General features: G+C 38.5%; 1 protein-coding gene across 1 annotated transcript in view; it reads left to right on the top strand.

The window, feature by feature from the left end:
* JAK1 (Janus kinase 1) overlaps positions 1–26,143 on the top strand; it is a 133,231-nt gene that overhangs the window by 57,204 nt on the left and 49,884 nt on the right. The window contains exon 2 of the mRNA XM_037024378.2: positions 24,774–24,857. Coding sequence (XP_036880273.1) covers positions 24,852–24,857 — 6 coding nt within the window. The 5' untranslated portion in view covers positions 24,774–24,851. The remainder of the gene's footprint in view (positions 1–24,773; positions 24,858–26,143) is intronic.

Raw genomic sequence — 26,143 nt, 5'->3', positions numbered from 1 at the left:
CCACTGGCTCAGCAACAGTGTAGGGGCAGGGCATAGGGTGTTCCATGACCTGGGGAGAGGGCTGCACCTCTCCTGGACAAACCCATGGTTGCTGCATCTTTATTTTCTTGCCTACAACTGGGTGGGCTTCCAACTGGGAAGGCTTTCAACAGAGGAGGGGTTAATGTCTCCAGCGCTAGCACCAGCATGGCCTCCACCTCCACCTGCTTGTCAGATACTGGCTGCACCCCCTTTTCTGAGGCTGACGAACCACTACATCCTTCACCTGCCCCATAGCACCTCTCAGCCTGCACTCTAAGTGCTGCTGCTTCTTGTGCTACCATTACATCCTTAACCATCTCCACAGCACATCACATGATGCCATCTCGGTCATCAACAAATTTTTTACCTCCTGTACAGCACCTCATAGCTTGTGTTTTTGTGCTGCCTCTTCTCTTGCTTCTCACAAGAGTATGTCTTTCTCCTTTATGACCTTTCTTAACATTGTGAGAAAAAGTCTACCCATGGTTTCTGCTGCCTTGCAGGCACTCTGTTTCTTTTAGGAATTCTCTGTTTTGCTGAGGGCCCACTCTACTGCCTCAGGAGTTACCTCCACCTCTCCCCAGTCTTGGGGTAGGGTTCAATCCTCTAGGAGGCCAGTCACCTCAGACCACATGTCCACTGGGGGACACCAGACTATCTCCCCATCCATAGAAGCAGCCCGCTGAAGCATGCGTCCTATGAGGGCAGCCTGTTCTGTTCTTTAGTCTACAGCAAGTCCTGCCAACTAAGCCAGTTGTCTCACTAGTGAATTTCAGCCCCTGGCAAGTTCACCCTTGATTTTCTGAGAATGAAAAATGATAATGTGAACGGGTTTATATCCAGCTTTATTCTCATCGTGGCAGGTCAAGTGCTAGAATCCCATTCACCTCAGTGCAAGTCTGCATGCAACAAGCCAGTCTCTGCCTCTGGCGCTCTCTGCCCACAGCTGTCTCAGTCTCTGTCCTCTGTGCTGCCACCACTCTAGCCTCTGCTCTCCTGCAGCCTTGCAGCCCTGCAGCCATACAGCAGCCCAGAGCATATAGAGTCAGTTGTAATGTATTGCTCACACATGTGCAGTGGGCAAGCAGACCAGGGTCAGGTGGTAATCCTGGCTATAGGAACTTTCATTTTCTCTACAGCATTCTAGTCATTTAATGGTGGAAAGGAGAAATAAAAACATGGCAGTAGCTAGCATAATGCGAGACAGCTGTAACTGTAGGAGCTCATTCTCGTGTCCTTTGTTCATTTATTCATTAGTTTGTTCTTTCATTTATTCACTCACTCAGCAACCACTTATTCTGGGTTTGTTATGTTGCCAGTAATGTTTCAGTGGTCTGGGCTTTTTATGCATAGAGCTTGGTGAAGCCTGTTACCTCATCAGGGAATTTAATACAGGCTTGATTTTTGAGCTGGAGAACGGTCACCTCCAGTTACACAGCTTCACCTACGCATTGAGGTTTGTCTTAGTCTATTCAGTCTGCTATAATAAAACACCAGAGACGGGGTAACTTATAAACAGAATTTACTTCTCACAGTCCTGTAGGCTGGAATCCGAGATTAGAGTGCCAGATTGGTCAGGCGAGGGCCACTTATCTGGTCACAGATTTCTCCTTGTATCCTCACATTGCAGAAGGGGCTAGGGAGCACTGGGGCTTCTCTTTTTTAAGAGCACTAATACCATTCATGAGGGCTTCACCCTCATGGTTTAATCATCTCCCAAAGGCCCCATTTCCTGACACAATCACATTGGATGTTAGGATTCCAACATTTGAATTTTGGTCAGGGGGGACACAAAACATTCAGTCCTAGAAAGGTTATTTGTACCAATACAGTGTACTCTGAATATTTACTTAAATATACATACAAGGTGTGTATGTACATATGCCATGAAACATACAATATATTATTTTCTAAGGACTGTGGGCATATACTTCCATTTTTGCAAGCTTGGAATGAAATGCAGCAGTTTGAATGTTTCGATTAAGATTATTCAAATAGCATTTTGCTAGTAAAAGGAATAAAGACATGAAGATTAGGAAAGATAGGAGCAGGAGGCTTTACCACCTGCTTCTGCACTAGGGTCTTTGGGACCTTCTCCCAAATGCATTAATTTTAGTAAAACATTTTTTTTCAATCTGCATAGTAAAACGTAACACTAATTGAAACAAATGGGAAAGAATACTTGCCTGTATATGTTGGAAGCTGGAACAGTGAAATATATGAAAAGGAATAAAGAATAACTAGAAATGGTAGCTTAGCAGAAAGACCCCTATCATGTTAAAATTAATAAGGACACACATCAATAAGCATGTCATTTTAAGAGGATCACCACCATGAGAATTAGGACCAAAAAAAACCCCCTTATATATGGCTTAATAGAGGTTTTATGTTTAAGAATTTGATAAATATTATTTATGATGACAGTACATAATGGTTTAACCTGAGCAGTGTTGAGCTGTCTTACCTTTTATTACCAATACAATTTAGAGATACATGGACATTTTTTAAGTGTCTGAAATATCCTGTCAAAGAAGTCAGCAGTCACTTTTCTTCATTATTCTTTTCCTTTACTAGTTTCATTTTGGACAGATGGTGCAATACTGAATACTTTTGAACATGTCTCAAGTTCCGAACTGGGGAAATCTGAATGATTTATGCTAATGGGAATAGCAGAGTAAGGGTATAATTTTGGTGTGAGCTGAATCCTAGTTCTTCTGTAGTCCTTACTTTCTGGTAGAAAAGGAATATGTGTGCGTTTCACTAGCATATTTTATTGCAGTTGGGAGGTAGCTCCTGTGTCCTCTCAGGGGCCCATTTCAGGGGCCTAAAATTAGGGGAATCATGGCATGTAAAGGCTGAGAGCACACTCCTAACGTATCTTATTTGTATGTTCTTGTTGTACCTGAGGAACCTGAGGCTTAGAGAAGTAGAAAGATTGCAGCAGAGCCTGTAATGGGTCCGGCACTCTTTATAAATTCTACTGTGCTGCAAAAGGCCTGCGAAAGGCCCAGAGAGGTTTATTATGCTAGGAAAGTGTTCCTCTTTCCTTCAGAACCCAGCCTTTTCATTTTCTAAGAGCTGTTCTTTAAGAATGCCAGTAGGAATTTTCAATAAAATGCATGCATGTATTGCTTTACTTCACAGAAGCACCCCCACAGTGAACCCTGGGTCCTGATGTTTTCAATTCAGAATTGGGGTTAGGCTGTGGAAGCATCTGAACTGGTCCCCTCCCCATCATTGTTAATCTTCAGAACTTTTTATAGTATTTAACCAAAACAGACTCAATTTTGAAGGTGTTGCTGAAAAGTTTACTTTGGATCCACATTTCTCTCCTTTGTATGTATTTCCTCACTGTTATAGAGTAGAAATGTGTTGGAAAAGAAGCTTTGAGTATGTGAATTTAAGAGAGAAGGGTAAAAGGAAGAAGAAAAATGAGCACAAGGATGAAAGGTGTGGTATTTACCCCAGCTCCCTCCTTTTCCTTTGAAACTTCAAAAAGTGTTTTTATTGCATATGTGGAGATCTGGGTTCAAGACTTTTGTCTTACTCTGTGAGTCATATCCTCTCTCTGAGCCAGTATTCACTTATTCATTCACTACTTATTGAACATTTCTTGTGTCAGACATTGCAGATGCAATAGAGAATACAACCAACAAAGCCCCTGACTTCTTGGTTGCTCATATATGTTAAGAGGAAGATGGTGACTGAGAAAGGAGTAGTGGCAGTGTAGGTGTTGAGCAATTGCTGGATGTGTGATGTATTTTGAAGCTAAAGTTGACATAATTGGTGATAGTTTGGATATGTGATGTGAGAGAGAGATATGTCAAAACTGGCCTCCGGACTTTTTACTCAAACGTGTTGAATAGAGGTGGCATTTACTGAGATGATGAACACTGGAAAAGAGGAAGATAATGTGTAGTGTTATGGGAATGAAGTGTTGCGTTTTGTATTTGTTTTAGACTCTTATTAGACTCTCAAGTAGAGATGCTAAAGAAGTAATTTGGCTATTTGAGATGGGAGTTCTGAGATACAAGTTTGGAAATTGACAACATATAAATTAGCATTTAAATTGTGCAGCTGGGTTTAATTGCTCCGGTAGTGAGTGTGGATAGAGAAAAGGTGAAGATCAAGGACTGAGTCCTGGGGCCTAGCATGTTTGGAGACTGAGAAATGGAGACTCCAGCCTCTGAAAGTGAGGATGCTAGGACCTGACCTCTCTTTGAAAATTATTTTATGGATTGTGTAAGATACTGCACATGAACATAACACAAAATTATGTAGTGCTTAATTGCATGAATAAAATATAGGGGTAGATGAAGTTATGTAAGGAAATCATTTCTCACTTAATTTTTCTTCTGAAAATCAATTTGTGTGGCATTGGGTGAGAGGTGTGTGTGAATTTGATATATAGTAGAGGTTCCCAATGTGTAGGTTATGTAACTGAGGGGGAAGTGGGGTAGGGGTGAGGAGGATGTTTGGGAAATTTTATAAGAGGCCTGACATATGATCTGTGCTTTAAATACGGTTATTTCTGTTTTTATCATTCCAAGAAAATACATAGCACAGGGATCATAAGCTATTACCATCAACAGGATTCTCATTCTCAAAAAATTTAGCACTGTTTGACATCTATAGAAATATATTCACTCATAAAAACAATATGTGTAGGTGTATGAATTGGATATAATTGGCATTTTATGTTTTTGTGAACAGATATCTGCTTTAGTTCCCAAATCTCAGTAAGCTCTTTGAACTTGCCATCATCTCACAGTCTGCCCCCTCTCTTCTCGGTCATCTTCCCTTTACTGGGAATGAGGCAGGGTTTCCTGAAAAAAGTGGGCTCTTTTCTGGGAAGACTGTGTGGCCAGCTGCCAGTGTGTATCATATAACTTATCCAATCACATGGTGAAAAGAGAAGACTTGCAAAAAGAACAGGGATGAAAACAGGAAAATCAAGTGGGTCGAAGGCTAAAGAAGCAAGGCCGAGGATCATTTGGGGTGGAGGAAAAGTACCTCCTCTGTTCCCTAAGTGTCTATTTCCCCCCCCCCCCCCCTCTCTCTCTCTCTCTCTCTCTCTCTCTCCTTGGGTTATTTTCTTTGTGCCTAGCTGCTATAATCAGAATTGCAAGGACTTTCCCTATGTGTTTGGATTACTGAATAATAGGGAAAAGTAACTTTTCCCAGGCATTACCTTCAGAATGCCTGCTTGAGGTGACATTGCAAAATACCCTATTCTCTCCCACTTCTTTGAGTATCTTTTTAGTCTGATCTGATTAAACTGAAGTCTTAGATGTTCTTCCTATGCTTCTGGCTGTCCAATTTTAGAATGTGTTGTAGGGGGCAGGCAGAGAAGGAAAGGAAGGAACAGAGAGAGAATATGAATATAAGTAATTGAATGAATGCACGAGTGAATGAATGAATGCCTTTTCTGAAAATTTTGCTAAAATTAAATTATTTGCCCTTGTAAGAAGGCTTTCTGACATTGATACTCTTAGATAAATTTATGGAATTTGATAAGTGAAAGAGCATGGAAGTCATCTAACAGATTTTTCTAACATGTATATTCTATTAAAAAAGGAGTCCCTTGATCAAATAAGTTTGCAAAAGTTGAAAACTCACTACACTTATCAACATATTAAAGTCTGAGAGTTTTTGTTGTTAAAAATACTATTTGTATACTTAATCAGTGTTTCTCAATTTATTTCACTATGGATCCCCATTTTCCTTCTTCCTGTTTTCTGAGCGATCTGTGTATAGAAGAGTTATCATTGCATGGAAATACAAGGTTTCCACTGAATATAAGTCATGAAGCCATAAAACTCTTAGAAAAAAACATAGGCAAAAATCTCTTGGACATAAACATAAGCAACTTCTTCATGAACATATCTCCCTGGGCAAGGGAAACAAAAGCAAAAATGAACAAGTGGGACTACATCAAGCTCAAAAGCTTCTGTACAACAAAGGACACCATCAGTAGAACAAAGACATCCTACAGTATGGGAGAATATATTTGTAAATGACATATCCGATAAACAGTTGACATCCAAAATATATAAAGAACTCACGTACCTCAACAAACAAAAAGCAAATAATCCAATTAAAAAATGGGCACAGGATCTGAACAGACACTTCTCCAAAGAAGAAATTCAGATGACCAACAGGCACATGAAAAGATGCTCCACATCACTAATCATCAGAGAAATGCAAATTAAAACCACAATGAGATATCACCTCACACCAGTAAGGATTGCCACCATCCAGAAGACAAACAACAGCAAATGCTGGCGAGGATGTGGAGAAAAGGAAACCCTCCTACACTGCTGGTAGGAATGTAAATTAGTTCAACCATTGTGGAAAGCAGTATGGAGGTTCCTCAAAAAGCTCAAAATAGAAATACCATTTGACCCCAGAAATCCACTCCTAGAAATTTACCCTAACAATGCAGCAGCCCAGTTTGAAAAAGACATATGCACTCCTATGTTTATTGCAGCACTGTTTACAATGGAAGCAACCTAAGTATCCGTCAATAGATGAATGGATAAAGAAGAGGTGGTACATGTACACAATGGAATATTATTCAGCCATAAGAAGAAAACAAATCCTACCATTGGCAACAACATGGATGGAGTTAGAGGGTATTATGCTCAGTGAAATAAGCCAGGCAGAGAAAGACAGGTATCAAATGATTTCCCTCATCTGTGGAGTGTAAGAACAAAGAAAAAAACTGAAGGAACAAAACAGCAGCAGACTCACAGATGCCAATAATGGACTAACAGTTACCAAAGGGAAAGGGACTGGGGAGGATGGGTGGGAAGGGAGGGACAAGGGGGGAAAAGGGCCATTACGATTAGCAAACATAATGTAGGGGGATGGGGTGGGGCACGGGAGTGCTGTACAACACAGAGAAGACAAGTTGTGATTCAGCATCTTAATACGCTGATGGACAGTGACTGTAATGGGGTGTGTGGTGGGGACTTGATGATGTGGGGAGTCTAGTAACCATAATGTTGCCCATGTAATTGTAGATTAATGATACCAAAATAAAATAAAATAAAATAAATACAAGGTTTCCAGAAAACAGTTTGCAAATGCGGATTTAATCTAATCCTTACATTTATTTTGAGCTTGCTGGCTAACCTGTCTTGGTCTTGGTCCACGTTTAAAGATGAGTAGGTTGAATGAATTAATCACTAAAGTCACTCCTGTCTATGACATTTTCTAGTTCAGATTCACTAACTAAACTAACATTTAAAAAATTGTATCTGTTTCTGTATTATACAGTATTGTCTTTGTTCCTCACTATAACTATAGCAGCTAGTACAGTGCCTAACAAGTAGTGGCATCTCAGTAGGTGTTAGTGATCAAATACATAATTTTAGTTTCAGAGCATTGTGCCAGCTATGCCTTGAGGCTGTAGAAAAGAAAAGATCTTGTTCTTGTCCTTCATGAACTTGTAGTCGTTGGTGACTTTCCCCAAGAGCCTAGGGGGAGAACCCAAGTTAGATTTCAATTGTGAATCATCTATAGAACATAGACAGATATATTGGGCACGATTTCTGACCCAGAGACATGTGTGGATTAGAACACAAGTTACAGAATTAGAGTTACAGTCATAGTCCTTTTATCGCTAGCAAGGACTTTATCATATTAACAGTACTAGGAATGAGAGCTAGTTAGTATTCCCATTTTATTTTTGAATTCTGCAAACTTTTATTTTTCACATTTTTTTTCTTTTAATACATCTCTAGCATGTTGCTTATATTAGACCTTCCAGTCTCCATCAGGTCAACCTAGCTTATTTATTTGTTTGTTTTTTTAGATATAACTGACATGTAACATTATATTAGTTCTAGGTGTACAATATAATAACTTAATATAAGTATATATTGTAAAATGTTACCACAGTAAGTTTAGTAAACATTCATCACCACACAGTTACAAAATTTTTTCTTATGAGAACTTTTAAGATTTACTCCTTAGTAACCTAAAAGTAACCTAAATACATAATGCAATGCTGTTAATTATAGTCACTATGTTGTACATTATAGTCTCAGAACTTACTTAGCTTATAACTGGAAGTTTGTACCTTCTGACCACCTTCACGCATTTCTAACTTCAGGCCCTGCCTCTGGCAGCCATCAGTCTTGTTCTCTGTATTTATGAGTTCAGTTTTTTATTTTAGGTTTTGCATATGAAGGAGATCATACAGTGTTTGTCTTTTTCATATGACTTATTTCACTTAACATAATGAAATATACTAATGAAATTAGCATAATGAAATATTTCACTTAGCATAATGCCCTCAAGATTCATCCATGTTAGTGCACATAGCAGAACTGTCTTCTCTTATAAAGTTAAATAATAGTCCACTATATGTATGTATGTATGCATGTATATATATATGTATGTACGTATGTGGGTGTATTTATGTACTTATTTACATACACCTTCTTCATTCATCCATCAGTGGACACTTAGGTTGTTTCCATTTCTTGGCTGTTATAAATAATGCTGCAAAAACATGGCGGGTGAAGAAATCTTTTCAAGTTAGTGGCCCTGCTTCCTTCTGTTAAAAATCCGGAAGTGGTTGTATGAGTTTTTTATATATTTTGAATATTAACTCCTTATCAGATAAATAATTTGCATAATTTTCTCTCATTCAGTAGGTTGCCTTTTCATTTTGTTGATGGTTTCCTTTGCTTTGCAGAACCTTTTTAGTTTGATGTAGTCTGACTTGTTTATTTTTGCCCATCCAAAGTATCACCATGATTGATGATGTCAAGATGCTTACAGCCTATGTTTTCTCCTAGAAGTTTTCAAGTCTTACATTCAAGTCTTCAATCCATTTTGAGTTGATTTTTGTGTGTGGTGTAAGATAGTGGTCCTGTTTCATTCTTTAGCATGTGGCTGTCCAGTTTTTCCAACACCATTTATCGAAGTCCATTTTATAGATAAAGGAATTCAGGTTCAGAGATTTATTTAGTATGTCCACACCTCCTGAGTGAAAAACTGGAATTAGGACCCAGGTGTGTGACTTTAAATTTTTACACTCAACCACTAGACTTCCCACCCTCCGATTTAATCCTGTTGTCTTTCATTATCCCTTTCATATTTGAATCTCACCTTAAAAAGGGTTAGAGTCTGTACATATTTCCAGAAGGGATGAAGAAAAAGGAGTGAAGGCCGAAAGCTAGCATCTTGGAACGAAGCTGCCACGCAATAGCTTTGTTTATACCTCATTGGCCAGAATTTACTCCTTTGGCCTCATCTTGCTGTAAGGGAGGATGGCAGTGGTATTTATTGTGAGCATCCATGTGCACAGATAAAAATTATTGAAAAAGGGGAGGAAGGATAATGGCATACAACTAACAGTCTCTGCCTTAACTAGGGGGTGGAGGTCTGTTACCCATCCATTCTTATCATCTTCTGACCATGGGTTAGCAGATCATCCTTTTTCTCTCTCTTACCTTTGCCTTCATCCTTTGACTTTTCTTCCCATCATTTAAATGTTCTCAAGTCTCATCTTAACATGATATAACACAACACAACAGAGGAAAAAAAAACTGTGTATCCCCAGTGTTTACATTATATCCCTAGATCCTTGTATAGGGCATAGTACATAGGAGTTTTTCAACAACTATCTGTTGAGAGAGCAATTGAATGAGAGGTTAAAACATTGTCTTTTGGCTTTCATCAGTTGGTTGACAGAAGAGAGATGCTCAGTTTACCATGGCAAAAGCGGTAGGACTGATTTGACTGCTCAGAGTACCAAGGGGAGTAAAGCATATTGGCTGTTCTGGTTTTATTGCTTACTAGCTACACTGCATTTGGCAAATAATGTAATCTCTTTGAGCTTCCAGTTTCCTCATCTGAGGAAATGAAGATTCCACTGACTGTTTGTTATGATTAAATGAGAAATGGTGAATAATTCAGTCCTGATAATAACTATTTTTACTTTCTGTGGTGACTTTTAGGGTAAAGGAGTGTCTTTATCCCTGCTATTTTATTCCTCTAAAGTGATATCAAAAATTTAAATGCCTTCATAAAATAGAATAATATTCAGCATAAAAATGAATGAAATACTAGCCCATGATACAACATAGATGAACCTTGAAAACACTGTTAGATGAAATAAACCAAACACAAAAGGCCACTTTTATGAAATGTCCAGAATAAGCAAACAGATTGAGGAATGCCAGGACATATGGTAAGGGAGAATGGAGAGTGACTTACTAATGGACCTGGCATTTCTTTTTGGGTGATGAAAACAACCCAGAATTAGTGGTGATGGTTGTACAATTTTATGAGTATATTAAAAGCCACTAAACTGTAGACTTGAAATTTTTAAAAATTTAAATGCCTTCACAGGGCAATATAATTGTAAGAGAATGTTTTCAAACTGTCTATAATTTTGGCTCACAATTTGTCATTGATCCTTCCATAACAGAAATCAACATTTGGTCCATATTTACTGTGAACTTAAACTTTTTTCACTTGCTGGTCCAATTGATTTGGCATGCTATATTATACTTTATTACTTCTAGCCTAGGCATCTTCCAGCACACTGAGAAATCTCAGGGTGTATGGCTCCTTGTCAGAAAGAAGAATAAGCTGTGGGCTCCTTTATGGTTACCACAGTGGGGGAAGATACAAAACTATGAAGTTAAATAGTTTTTCATAGTTCAGTTAGGCATGTAATTATACATTTAATGTTATAAAACAGTGTCTTAAATGCAAACTGGCATATAGTGTTCACATGAATTAGGTGAGTACTTCTAGAGGGAAGTGGGGATTTTCAGGGGCAGTGTCCTGGAATAGGAAACATTTAAGCGTTTGTTCCTTCACAAGCACTTATTGAATATCTGCTATACCCTAGGTAGGCACTGTTTTTGGTGCTACATATAACCATATAACAGCTGTAGTCCCTGCGTACAGGGGGCTCAAGGACAGTAGAGAAGACGCAATTCTATAGACAATTGCAGGGCAAGATTACTCTGTGCTACTGTAAAGGTAAGCAAAGGGTGCTGTGGATGCCTTGAGTTGGCAGATGGGGTGTAGGCAGAGAAGCCAAGATGGAGGTGATTCCAGAGCTATAATTGAAGAATCAGGGGGGATGGTGAAGGCTTGGAGGACAAGGTTGCGCTCAATTACAGGAACTTCAAATAACTCAGTGTATCTGGAGTCCAGGGTGTAAATGATGATAACCATGAGGTCAGATCACAAGTAGCCTTGAAGCTTTCCTAAGGGAATAGAAAATAAAGTGAAAGCATAAGGCTTTCAGATTTGCAGTTTAGAAATATGACTGGTGGCATTGTAAAGACTGGAATAGAGGCAGATTAGAAGGGAGGCAAGAACTTTTCAGGAGGCTGTTGCCCTGTTTGAGAGAGAAAGCATGGAATGATGGAGAGAAGTGGATGGAGACAAAGGAGTTAGGATGATTGGGGTTTCCTCACCAACTGGATGTATAAGCAGTCTGTGATCCTAGGACCTCTCTCCACTGCACCATCATCTCTCCCATCTCAGTCTGATCCCTGCCTACCTCCTCAGTCTTGTCTCCTGCTTCCTTTCATTAGCATGCTTAAGTCTTCTGCTAACTGTTCCCAAAATAGGCATGTTGATTTTCTGCTTGCTGTCTTTGATCACACTTTTATCTTTACATGGAAAGGAGCTCACTTCTCTTTACCTGTGCAGATCTCTGACTTCAGATGCTTTTGGAATTATTCCATGCTAGAGTAATCTCTTTCTTCTCTGAAATCATAGCACTTAATAATCTCTATCACACATTAGCAAACAATTACATTTTGCCTTGTCAGGTATCTTAATTACTTTGGGTCATTAGTAACTCTTGAACTGTTTTAAAATTACAGCAAGCAGAGTAATGTATATTGATATGTGAGGGCCTAAACAGTGAACTAGGAATCTGCTCTCCTGAGTCCTCAGTCCCAGCCCTAAGTCCCTGTGTAATCTGAGGAAATTACTTTCTCTCCCTGAAAAGAGTACTAACATATAGTTGTAGAATAGTTGGAAAATCTTAAAAAGCATGCAAAATCCCTAATCCCTAATCTCTTAAGCACCTGAGATAAACCCAGTTAACATGGGTAATTTTTCTTACAGTGTCCTAGCCTCCATTTTCCTTAACATATTGTGGGGTTGCTAAATCAAAGTATGACTATTTTTAAATCCAGATTGACCTGTGGGGCCAAATTATCCTCAAGGAAGGTTACACCAAAAACTGAATAGTGATCATCTCTGGTGAGTAGGGAGAGGAACTTCTGCTCTTCAGTGATATCTCTCTATATTATTGAATGTATATTTTTATTATCAGGAGTCTAAATAACTTATAGTTTGAAGATGACAGTAATTTATAATTTTACTTAATCCAGATTTGTATCTACATTTAAAAACTACATCATCTTTACTGATAAGATAAAAAATGACACCCTGTTATTTTAATTTGTGACACTTTACCACCATTATTTGTCATTTTTTCTTTAGTTCTTTCCATTTTGATGACTTGGATTTGAGGCCCAGTTAATAAATACATGCGACCTTGCATAAGTTACTTAGTGTCTGTAGGCATTAGTTTGCTTATGAGAAAAGTAAGAGGGATAAATTACTGTGTGAATTAATGGAGATCATGTATTGAAAGTACTTGTAAGATGTAAAAAGTATATAATTGTATTTATTGATTTTGCATTTATTGATTTTGATTAGTTAATGGTTATGAGCAGTTAAGCTAACTTTGCTTTTTTGCATTCATTTGCATAAAGGCTAAAAAGGCAGATTCCTTCATTAATACTCATTGTGGTATACTGTGGAATCCATGATATTTGGTGCTGAATATCTGCTATTTACTAGATGTGACAGGTGTAGTACCCTGGACACGCACAGTTCTTTTGGCCAAAAGCAGAAATGTTCAGGTAATACCTGGCTGGACACATATCAGAGAACTCCGTGAGCTGATAAAACATTCATGCATGCTCACAGAGACTGTGATTGGATGATAGTACAAGGGAACTTGTTTATTCAAATTATGCTAACTGGATTCCCCACTTCATCCCATTCTACTTCTCACAATTTTATGTTGTAAAAAATTATCAGAATCATGATTCTAAGGCCTGCAAAGGTCTGATATGGTCTTCTGAATCAAGGAAGTTAAATTTCCATTCAAAATGATTTTTATGATTATTGCCGTATTTAGAACTGTGGAAACATGGATGCTTTAGTCTCTCAATTGTCCAGAACACTCAATTCTGGATAATAGGGAAATAGGCCTGCATAAACAACTCTGAGTAATAGATGACCTCCTGACCTCTTATTTCTGACTCTGTGTTCTCTTTTATCCAAGGACAAGATGTTACAAAAATAATTCAGTGACTCCCAAGGGTAGCCCCACAAACTCCTCCCTGAGACTGCACCCGCAGGGGCGGATGAAACCAGCCACGCACTGTTGATTCCCCCTGTGCTGTTAGCAAATGCTCAGATGAGCTCTTCAGCCATGAGGACCAAAGTTTTGGGAAATTTTTTTCTGACTGATGACTCATTCACAGTGTAATTCATAGAAACTTTAGCTTCTCATTTTATTATTTTTTTAAAGAAGTTTCTTCTGTGTGTGTGTAATACAATGGGGTTAGCATTTGGATCTCACAAATGAATATTCAGATTAGCTGTTACCAGTAGGGGCTGGTAACATTTGGGGCTGTTTGCTCAGTTAACTTTTATTGTCCCAGGATGTTCACGTTGTAGGGATGGGGTGGGGAGTCTCAGTGTGCAGTGCCTATGAAGCCATCAAGAATTACCTGGATGCATTTAAAATAATTAAAAAGGATATTATTTTTCCACAGTTGAATTTTAAGTGTCCCATGCCTTTCTTCATTATATCCTTATGTCTGAGAGCTTCCACCCCCTACATAGCACACATTTACATACAGGGGAACTTCCTTGTTTCTGAGGAATTCATATTAAGTCTAAGAATTTGAGTTCTCCTTGGGGGTTGTCCCTTCAGAGGAAAGTCCAGACTTCTTTGTTGGGCATTTGTGGTCCACTGTAAATTGGCCTCAGCTCTCCGCCTTTCCTTAATTCTTTCTGTTCTGCACAAACCTTCTATTCAGTCTCCAAAGGTTTTATTCTTGCCCTTTCTTTCTTTTGATGTTTCTTCAGTTTCTGTTATTTGGAATGATCCCCTCAGTCAGGTGCTCTTCTCATCCTATTTGATTTTCCCTATCCCTAAAGGCCCAGTTCAAATTCTACCTACTCCCTAATGGTCATACTATTATATGCTTACTACAGGGCAGGTATTCTACTAGACCCATGTATTTATTTTTCTCCCAGATTTTAAAACAATCCTGTAAAGTCATTACTATGATCCTTACTTAAAAATGGGAAAACAATCACAGAAAGTTAAAAGATGACTTGAACTAAGCTACTAACCATAGGGCCAATGTTCTGGCTCAGGTCTTTGTGACCTGAATGCTTCACTCCACCATGCTTGTTTTCCCTCAGGTCTTCTGCATTGGACTAACTACACCCACTCTCACTTCACACCTTCTCTGGACATGGCTTCCTGCCCTGGTTGAGTATGTCTTATGTTTGGCAATCAATTGTATATTATTACCTTGCCACAATCTTGGGTTGCTAACTCTTCTTTGATTTATCTTTTCTTGCATTCTTTTCTTCCCACCAGGCTGTGCTTCATAGGCTGTTCCTGATGAGTTTTTGTTTATTTTACTTAATGACTGATGTCCAGGAGCAAGTGAGTTATTCCTCCTCATTGTTGTGTTTGTATTTTTCTATTTAGTCCAGTTAGTCATTAACATCCTACCATACATTTATCTCCACAGTAGTCTTAGTAAATTATTCCCTCTTCTCTTTCTACATTTTTATTCCCTTGAAAGGAGAGGCAGAGGAAACTCCATGGCTGGAGTAGCCACTGCCCACTCCCCCGCTCACCCCCCCACAACACAAAAAAAACCCAGCAGGAAATTTATATGTAGTGAATGAGACCAGTCATTGCCACTAAATAGGTGCGATGAGGTAGATGCTAATTTGGCTAAATTTAAGTGTTGTCTATTAGACAAGGGCTATTTGATCAAAGAATTATGGATGTAGTCATGCTCTGGACCTGCTTGGGACCTTGCTTCAAGGGTACAAGTAACAGCATCTTATTGAGGTTCTGCCACCTTATGTGCAGAGTATAAACTGAGCATTTCTCTTGAAAAAGAATAGCTGTATCTGATCACCTTTTTCATTTTATTGGTACAGAAATAAAGTAAGAGTTGCGTAAAAGACTTCTAATTTAATTCATGATATATACCATCTGTCATCGAAATCTCCAATATCTGGAAAGTTTCACCCTCCCCAGAAATTCCCACTGATGGCCATATATGAGCTCTTCTCTCCCTTTACAATGATACACATAAAAACTTTTGTAGCATTGCAAAGTAAACAGAATGGATTTTGAATTCTTTAGGTTCTTGCAAAGCAACACTAGGAAATGTGATCATAAAGTTAAAAGTGAGATTGTGGCACTAAATCATGGCTAAGATTAGTGGTTATTGCCGAATTTAAAACACGGATCTTCCATGCTTTGTGGGTATAGTTTCTACGTTCTGTTGATCCCTGACATCACTATATGAACTTACGAGGTAACCAACTAAAGAGCTTTCTGGGAGAAGAAACTATTTTGAAATGAAGACTGTGATTGTGACGTTGTACATGGGCTCTCAGTGTAGCCGTGTGTTGAAATATCATAGGCTACACAGGGAAAAGAAGACTGATCTTCTGGTAGCCAAAAGAATTCCAGATGAAATATCTTTCACTATTTTATGTTCAGCTGAGGAAGGTATACACAGTGAATATAACTGAATATTTTATTATTGGTAGTCTTGTGGAGTTCTTTAAACTAGTGTTTTTCAAACTATTGCTTGTTTTTCATAAATGGACTGTGAAATCTATTTTGTGGGTCTTATTCAGTATCTAAAAAGTATGTTATTAAATACAAGAAAATAATATAGAATAGAAAATATCAGAGTGAATTCAATGTGTAAGGATATCTTTCTGTGAAACTCTTTTTGTCTCTCACACACACACACACACACACACACACTACTATAAAGTGTATTTCTTTCTGTGGCTCATGGTCAGAAAGATTTGAAAAGCTCTTATAAAGCATGGATATCAGTACACGTTCCTAAGATACCAGATAGTAATGCATAACCCTTATTGGAGTCTTGGCTGATGCTAGACAAAACTGGAACAGATGAGGGAAGAGAGTGAGTGGCAGCTCAGTGCTCTGAAGGATCAGTGTTGACTTAGTGTTCAAGTCTGCTGCCTTGGTGAACACCAAGCACATTACCAGCTTAAGCTTGGAGATGGTTCGAAGGCTATTTAAAAGCTAAGCATAAAAACAAAGTGTTTCTTGGTTGAGGAAAGGTGTAGGGGGCCATGTAGGAAAACATTTTTCTTGATACTTCCTCTTGTTTTCTACCCCATCTTCACTTATATTTTTGGGGCAATAGCTGAGTTCCTTCGGAGTATAGACAAGAGTGGACATTTGCCATTTGGGATATTATCCAACATCTGAACCTTCTTCATTTTTAGAGTGATCTTCCATTGTTGAATGGAAGCTATGTTCAGCCTTTTGTATTCCTCCATCCCAGGACTTTGAATCTGGAAAGAATGTCACAAATGCATAGGGGTGGCTTGAGATCACTCATGGAAGCAGCAGAGTCAGGAGTCCAGTTGGGTTGATGGCTGATGACCAGTAGTGGCCATGCTACTGGAATGGTGCCCTTATCAGACAATTCCTTTGTTTTTATATCTTTCTCTTAATTCATTTTTATCTCAAGGTATGCAGAGCTGGTTTCTGTTGTTTGTACCCAAAAACTTGGAGTGGTTAAAGGATTTAAGAAAACATGTTAGGTGGATTTTAGTATATAAATAACAGAGAGAGGAAGTAGCTGAATATGCAGTATACACATAAATAAGTTAGTAAAAGTTATCAAGGGCTTGGGGGTTCAGGGCTGTTTCCTGCATATGCCTTTAAATTACAGTTATCCTTAAGCTTCATCCAATGGCGTATCAGTTCCATGTCTTTGCATCTTAAACTTTTGGAAATAAAAATTAATGAAAAATTAGTTGTGTTAGAGAGTACAGCATAATATGGTTCCAAACATTGCAAGATAAGGGGTTTTTTTTTGTTTCCTTTTTTTTAACATTAAAGTTTTTAAAAGACTTGTATGCTCACAGAAAACTGCCTAATGAATTTTGAGCTTTTGAGTTTGAATTGTCAAAAACTGAGAGTAAGAGATTTAGAGAAATCTTGAATCTGTACAATAGTCCTGTAAAATAAATACTTTTGTTAATTCCATTTTACAGGGGAACTGGTGTGGGGGGATCATGGGGAAGACAGTGTAGCACAGAGAAGACAAGCAGTGACTGTGGCATCTTACTCCATGGATGGACAGTGACTACAGTGGGGTATGGGGGCGGGGCTTGATAATATGGGTGAATATAGTAACCACATTGTTTCTCACATGAAACCTTCATAAGAGTGTATATTAATGATACCTTCATAGAAAAAAAAAAAGAAACTCAGGTTGAAAAACTTGCCTCAGGTCACACAGTTGTTAGAGCTGGGATCTGAATTAACCCTTCTTAGGGTTACTCCGGGCCTAGACCTGTAGCTTCTGTTCTGTAAGGAACCATAGAGGTCATGTAGTACTTGCTTATTATGCATGATTTGAGCTCAGAGAGCTTTAGAGCCTTGCTCAAGACCAGGCAGGTCCTGGCAGAACTGGGCTGGAAGCTGGGCCTCTTTCTAATGGACGGTTTCTTGTACTGCCTGTAAGAAGAGGCTGGTGCACAGACACTCCCTTGACTGGGCCCTCCTTCACTTTCCTGCACTATCTACTTCTTTCCTGCAATGATCCCTTCTGCTCTGCGTATTGCTCCCTGCACATTCATCCTCATAATATTCCTTCCTTCTGGCCCTTTTCCAGAACAGCTGCACCCTTGCTTTCTGTCTTTTTAAATCTTCTCTGTCTCTTAAACTTGGGAACAGAGTTCACTCTCTCTGATCACCTAATAGCCCTCTCTTTTTAAAAATTTTTTTATTATTTTGGTATCATTAATCTACTATTACATGAGGAACATTATGTTTACTAGACACCCCCATCACCAAGTCCCCTCCCCACATATCCCATTACAGTCTGTCCGTCAGCATAGTAAGATGCTATAAAGTCACTACTTGCCTTCTCTGTGTTGTACAGCCCTCCCCATGCCCCCCCCTCATTATACATACTAATCATAATGCCCCCTTTCTTTCCCCCCGCTTATCCCCCACTTCTCACCCATCCCCTGTCCCTTTCCCTTTGGTAGCTGTTAGTCCATTCTTGGGTTCTGTGAGTCTGCTGCTGTTTTGTTCCATCAGTTTTTCTTTGTTCTTATACTCCACAGATGAGTGAAATCATTTGATACTTGTCTTTCTCCACCTGGCTTATTTCACTGAGCATAATACCCTCTAGCTCCATCCATGTTGTTGCAAATGGTAGGATTTGTTTTCTTCTTATGGCTGAATAATATTCCATTGTGTATATGTACCACATCTTCTTTATCCATTCATCTACTGATGGACTCTTAGGTTGCTTCCAATTCTTAATAGCCCTCTCTTTTTGACTTCTGTATTTTGTACTGCCTCTCATCATCCCCTCCACATCCGCTTTTTTGAGGTTCCCTGGGTGTATGTTTATCTTGCTAAACTATTAATAGACAGATTTTGGTGGGCTTAGATTTTAATCGTGGTACTTTTTTAGATTCCCCCAAAGCCCCTCATGTTGCTCAAGGGAATGTGGCAAACCGAAAGGGCAGTGAAGCTGGAGTGAAATGTGTTTGAGCCTAGTCACGCCACTCACTGGCTACTTGAGCGTGGGAATGTCTGAAACTGAATCTTCTCATCTGTGAAAGGGGCTGTGAGATTCAAATGTGGTTGTAGATGTGAAAGCCCTTTTTAAGCTATTAAGTGTGGTACAAATGCAAGGTTTTATTGCGATGGCATTAAGTATTTTAGGAATGAATAGTTGAAAAGCACACAGGTAAAGATAAGCCATGCTCCCTACCCCCGTGTTTTGAGTACTCTGCAACCCTATTTTTGACCCCAAGATTCTGTGCTGTATAATATTTTAGATACATTAGTGGTAAAAGCAAGAAAGAAGGAAAGAGAGAAAGAAAAGTAGCAAAGCATCTTGGTACAATGTAGCTTTTAGGAAAACATTTACTGACTTTAATTAAGCAAAGTACTATATTTACTTTCATCAGAAGTCTCTCAGGGAAAGTAGGCTCATTGGGAGCAGTACAGAGAGCCCTGGCCCATCGAGTTGGCATTGATTGTTTGATCCCTAGAAGTTTATTGTAAATGAAGTAGCACTTACAGTTCTGGGGTATTCCTGGAATTGCTGCTATAGTTAGAAATGAGTTATTCTGTGTGGCAGGAGTGGCATATAGAAAAGCCGTAATTCTGACTTGCTGACTGGAAAAACAGCAGATTTTATATTTATATTATATCATCCTTTGGCTGGAACCCATTAGCTTTGCACAGTATCTGATGCTTTCATCAGAATAGTTCTTCTGGGTTTCAGCAAAGCAGGGGGCACTGGGAGCAACAGACAAAAGTCACTTCTGAGACTCCTGTGGGTGTGGAGCCCTGGTGTTGAGACTGAAAGGGAAGCACAGACCTTCAGGAGACATGTTAGGTCTTGAGGTTCTGTGCCCACATGGGGTGGCCTGTGCTAGGGGTCACCAGAACTTGCCTCCCCACACCTGCAGTGGTCGTGCCAGAGCAGTGCATTAGTTGTGGGCTGGAATGTAGGCAAGACTGGGGCACATTAATGATTTTTTTTTTTATGTCAGTTCTTTCATTTTCTGGAGGGAAGGGCCTTGGGATGAGATCCGTCTCTTAGGTGGATGTTAGACAATGAAAAGTACTCAAAAGCCAGAGAAGACAGTGGTGTTAGTGATAGGAGGCACTTTAAAGCAGTTTTTCTCCCCTATGGGAAGAGCAAGATCCTTGGAATCAGGAGTCACATGTTTGATTTCTGGCACTCCCACTGATCAACTTAAAATCTCTCCTGCTTTTTGTGAGAATTAAGTGCAAGTGCCCAGCTAACTCAATGCTTGAGATGTTGCAGATACTCATTATATATTGGCGTTCCCTCTCCTTGACTAAAATTGTATTTCCTCAGGCTGTAATCAGTTCAACAGAAGTTATGGCCAAAATATGAATGCTTCCTGCCTGCTATACTGTTAGGCACCATTAACTCATATAAGTCTTGACATCTCTATGAGAAAATGCAAGTTTTATCCCTACCCCCACCCCTTTACAACTGAGAGGGTTAGGGATGTTAAGTACCTTGCCTAAGATTACAATAGCTAGTAGGTGGGAAACCTAGGATTCCAACCCAGATCAGGGTGATTCCAGCTCACACCCTTATCTACTCTGCTCTGTCATCTGAGATTTATAAAATGAGAGTTTGATTTGTGACCAGGCTTTTATTCCAAATCCCTATTTAAGCTTTTGTTCTTCTAAGCAAGCTCACAGCCCACTTTAGTCCTTTCCCATAAAACCTGCATTGTCTTGCTTTAACACTTAGTAACTTTCTGAGCACGTTCACATCTACAACCTCATTTGAAAAAGGCATTGTAGGAGCTTGATGAAGACTTTTGAATGATCTTTTTGATCCTCAAACCAATCCTTTAGGCAGGCTGTTTCCTCTTGGTTAATGGAGGGGAAACTGAGTCTTAGAGATTAAAATGGCTTGTTTAAAGGAACACTTAACTAGTTGCATATTGAATCAGTAAGAATGCACACACTCTGGATTGCTTATCATGATTTCTCCATTGCATACATAATGTTGCTTACTTTGTTACCTTCATCTTTCATTAAACAACTGTTAACCACTTACTGATAACCTATAGTGCTGGCAATAAAGCACTAAATAAAAGAGACTAAAATCCTTGCCTTCTAAGAGCTTGTATTACTGCATTTTGGCTCCACCAATCTTAAAACTGGTGCCTGCTGAAATAGTTTTTTAAGGTTTAAGAGCTTTACTACGGAAATTTCTTAAGGTATTAAGCAGCTGGTTTCAGGACACTTTCTAAATTACATATATTTTCTTTCAGTTTTTCTGAATTCATACCTTAATTCATCAACATTTTCTTTGTATTTTCTACTTCAGAAATCAAAATCTTTGATTCCTTTTAAGCATCTAACTCACTGTCAATGTGAATGGTGGTTGCTTTAGTAAAAACAGATGCCCGAAGTCCTTTGGTTCTCATCATTGATATTAACCATCACCCAGTCAGGCCCTTTTTATGTAAATCTGGCAGTGTTCTTTGGCCAGAAGCAGTCATACTCTGTGATCAAATTTGTGAATATCATCATGGTCTATTTTTATGCCTCTCTTCTGCACTATTCAAAATTGTATGTTCTTCCCTTATACAGATACCTGTATTTAAAAATATGTTCTTGAAAATTTAGGAGTTCCAGTGTCTTTAGACCTAGGTTTCTGAAATTTTTTATCCTGAGAAATAGTTGTGGTATCTAGTATAGTTACCTCTTGTTCAGACTTACAGAATTGTGTTTTGCTTGTTATTTTTCCCTCATGCAAAAAGTATCAAATATGTTTGTCTCTTGCATAATACTTTTATAAACTAAGAAAATTTGAGAATCTACAAAATTTCTGATTTTAAAAAAATATAAAGTAGCATCTGAAAGACTGAGCCACAAAAGTAATCTTCTACATAGACAGAAAGGCAGTTTCTTTCAAAACTTAAACATTTATAAGTAAATTAGGGTGGAAGAATTCACTACTGTCATCAAAAAGCTTTTGATTACTCACTTTTATCCTTGCCATTTTCTGAGCTTTTTTGTATTCATTTGAGGTGGGAATGGAACCCAATCAGTCATGTTATTTTTAAAGGGAATTATGCGATTCCTACTGGTCTGTTTTTGTAGTATTGAAGTTTTTCTGGTTTTTTTTGTTTTTTTTTTTTGGTATTTGTAACAAGAAACTTGACTTGATTTCTTGGAATTATCCAAAGTATAAACTGATCTTGTTCTTTTCCTCCCTGTTTAAAAATAAGTAGCTAGAGCATATTGTTTGGTTTATTTGGAAAGAAATGTTATTTGAATGAAGCCATTACACAAATGCTGTAGCATAAAAAATTCATCATCCTAAATGAGGACAGTTGTCATTTCATATAAAGTGGATCAGAAGTCCTAGGTTTAAAAGTGCTTGAGAATGGTTCCTAGCATGCATTTTAAGTGTTGTGGGGTGTTTTTTAACTTTTATCATTAGAATGTCAGTTTTCTGACAGTAGGGATTTTGTTGTTACTGAGTCAGCACATAAAAACATAATAGTTAAATGCATACTGTCTAGAAGTTTGGTTGCTGATTTTGTTTTCCCAAAGAATTTAATCTCTAGGCTAGTATCAAATATCAATACCATTGTATTGTCCTGTCCAGTAATGCTGGAGGCCAGTTGAAAATTCGGTACTATGTGATTTCAGTATAGTGCTGTTTGGGGTAGAGTAAGAATAATGGAAAAACCATACTCTCCTTAAATACAGGTTTTCATAGAATCCTAGTTCTTGAAGAATCTTAATGATTTTAGTCTGATCCTTGAATGTTATGGAGATCCAGAGCAACCCATGATCCTAAATTTAGCTAACACATGATCTAATATTAAAAGCCTTTGTGAGGTCTAAAAAGATTTATGCTGTGGCCCTTCTTAAAAAGCCTGGGCATGATGGAATTTACAGGTCTCTTTTTGCTCTAAAAGGCTCTGAGTATGTGTTTCTTTCCTGGTTTGGGTCAGGCTTCTTAATGCTCAAGGTATAGAGTCCATCTGGTCAATTTTCATTTGTCCTTGGCAGAGCATATAATGGCATGCTGTGGGAAACCTCCAGTGGAAAGGCGCTAGGCATGCCATGTTAGCAAGTAATGTTGATGAACCAGCTAGTGCTGTTCTTTGCCCAGGTGTAAAAAGGAGTATTGGAGGGATTTCCATATTTATGCAGCTTAAGAGACCAGACTAGGAAGGGCCTTTGCACATCCTGATCCCTCATGCAGACGGCTTTCTCCTACTTCCCCAGAAATCCATTACATCTCAGCTCAATATTACTTCCTTCCTGAGCCCTGTGCTAGATCACATTCCTTTTCTATGTGCTCTCTATTTTTCCTTCATGGCATTTTAATTTCTTTGTAATTACCTCTTTCTGTGCATTTTTGATTCCATTGGCCCTGTAGTCTATAAGCACCATGTGAGTAGTAAGGACCATATTGCCCCTGGCACAAAGAACTGCTCAAAAATACATGTTGAATGAATCTCTTAAATATGACATTTGAAACCCTGAGCCAAAGCAAAGCATTAGCATGTAGCTAATTTCAGATTACTGTTTTCATGTGCAACAGGATATCTATTCACATAATTAAAACAGTTATATTAAATTTTTTAAAGCTCAAAGTATACTAATTTGTTCTTTGAATCTTATTAAAATTGTCTGTGTCACAGTAGCCAAATTAGAATGGTCACACAAAAATTCACACTTGTATCCCCTGCCTGGCTTCTCATTGTTACTTTTGCGTACATCTCATTCACTGCAGAAAGCCTTCCCAAACTAGCCCTTTCTCGTTATAGTCACCAGAGTCAACAAGAGGTACAAAAGATGACATCATGACACACTCACTCTGTTTGATTTTAGATTGCTCTTGTGTTTTCATTTGTGCCATTTCCTACTTCAGTTGTAAGGTCCCATGGGAATGCTGGTCTTGCAGCCTCAGAGGTAACCCATCCTTATCTCCATCTCCCCAGGCCCCCTCTGCTTTTGCCATGTAATGCCTGGGACTGTGCTCTTCCTAAAGCTGGATTCTGATAAAATGTATTGAATGACCCAACAAAAAACTGAGATAATGATGTGTATTAACTCAGAAACCACTTTCAAATCAGTAAGGGTGATTTATTTGCAAAAATACCTTGATTCTACTGTTAAAAAAAGAGAATTTGTGGGAAGCACCAGGGAAGTGGTTAAATAAATACAGAGGGGTGTGTGTGTATGTGGGGGGTGGGCAGTGGTAAGGATAGGACCAGGTGCTTCAATTCTATAGAATCAACCTGGTATTGGTTGAATTAAGCTTTGAGATGAGGTTGGAGACTTGGGAGGGGGCTTTACTTGCTACCTACATGTTCAGATAAGAATGGCTCAAATAATATTTGGTGAACTGAAAGCATTATTCATCATATTTATTCCGAGGTCCTCCCCCTTCACCATACCTAATGTGTTTCACCATTAAAATGAGGCCAAAGACAGACTGGTTTGGGAGAAGGGTAATCTAAAGGAAATGGAATGGAAAATAAAAGTGTACACCTTTGGGTGTCCTAAACTATTGTTCATAGCCACAGGAGAGAGGTTGTTGATAGAAAAGGCTCATGGTCTTCACCTAACACTGGACAGGGCACTCTGTGCCAGGAAACAAAAGTCCCTGGCTTCCTTTCTTGAAGGAATGAAAGTAATCTTCTTTGTTGTTTACATACTATAATGCCTCGCTGTCCTCTTGGTGTCCTCATCAGTGTTCTTATTTTTTCCTTTTTCCTCTCAAATGCTTTTTCCTGCCCGTTTATGGTTTGAGCTGCTTCCTTAATGTGTCGCATTTTCTGATGCAGTTACCTCTGCAGCTGATTTATTTATTTGTCTTCAGTACAGCTCTGAACGGGCTTTGGAGAGTAGAGAAGAAAATCCAGTTTGCTTTTTTGGGGGACATTGGACAGCTGAATAAATGCAGGTATGTACATTCGCATACTTTTTTAAAAAGGCAAAAAGAAAAATAGCTTTTAAAAAAGAATGAAACTGATCTTGAACTTGTAGAGCTATCTGTATCTAGTCTATAATTTTTAAATATTGATAGTGTATTTTTGTTCATTCCCAGAATTGAGTGTCCTGGTTTAAAAAGACATCCTGAGAGTATAAAAATATAGGAAGTAAGAATTCCCTTGTAATCTCTCCTGGATATTCACCACTATTAACAATTTATTGTAGTTTTTCCAGATTATACGTTTACATAACGAAAAGCATCATAATGTACATATGCTTTTTTCTTACTTTGCAGAATGTTGTATACATCTTTCAGTGTTTGTTCATGTACCTTTATGTGATTTTTAAAAATACCTGCATTGTATTCCTTTGTGTTGATAATCCTTATTTTTAGTGAGTACTCTCCTGTTGGACATTGTTGGTTGTATTTTTTTTTCTATTTTAAATGGTGCTACCTGTCGTATATATACATATATATAAGTAAATATATATATATTTACTTGCCTGATTATTTTCTTAGGGTAAAAGAGTATAACGCAGTTTTTGAATTCTTCTCCCATATCCAAATAGAATCTTAAAGGCAAGGTTTATTTTACAGTATGAAGCAGATTGTAGCTTCTCTGTTTTCCATCTTTATTTTTCACTGTCAGGCGGATTTGTGGGCACATTGTTGGGTTTTAAAACTTTCTTGCTTGACAGTTGATCTGAACCTCAAGGTAAATTATGAGCTTAGTCTTTCAGACTGGTTTCTGGAAGATTCTGGTTTTCAGATTTATTTTAGAGATTAAACAAGTAAAGTCGAATGCCTCTCAGTTTGTCGCATTGTCGCATATCTGGTTCGTGTACCTCTTGTAAATACCTGACCTCATGAGGGCAGCTAATAGACCAAGCACATGAATTTCGTGAAGAGAACTGTGCCTCCTCTCCACCCTATATGACTTTTCTTGTTTTGAAGAGCCTCCTTGGGTTATTCTGCAGGCACCCATTATATGAAGACTCTCTACTAGGTACTACAGATACAAAGATGAATGACATAGTCCTTATCTTCCAGGAATGCACAGCACATGCAAGTGTGAGTGAAAGACAGACACATGAATAAGACTCATAATTCAGTGTGGTTAGTGCAGTGTGGTGAGTTGGGAGAGGGCCTCTCTCTGACTTAGGGGATGGGATGGAGGTTCCGAGACAGCTTCCTAGAGGAAGTAATATCTGAACTGAGTTCTAAAGAAAAGTGAAGTTTTCCATGAAAAGGATGAG

This window comes from Manis javanica, chromosome 4 (genome assembly GCF_040802235.1).
Source record: "Manis javanica isolate MJ-LG chromosome 4, MJ_LKY, whole genome shotgun sequence".
NCBI classification, from domain to species: Eukaryota; Metazoa; Chordata; class Mammalia; order Pholidota; family Manidae; genus Manis; species Manis javanica.
Note: the sequence above shows the minus strand (reverse complement) of the source record. Positions and strands in the feature narration are given on the sequence as shown.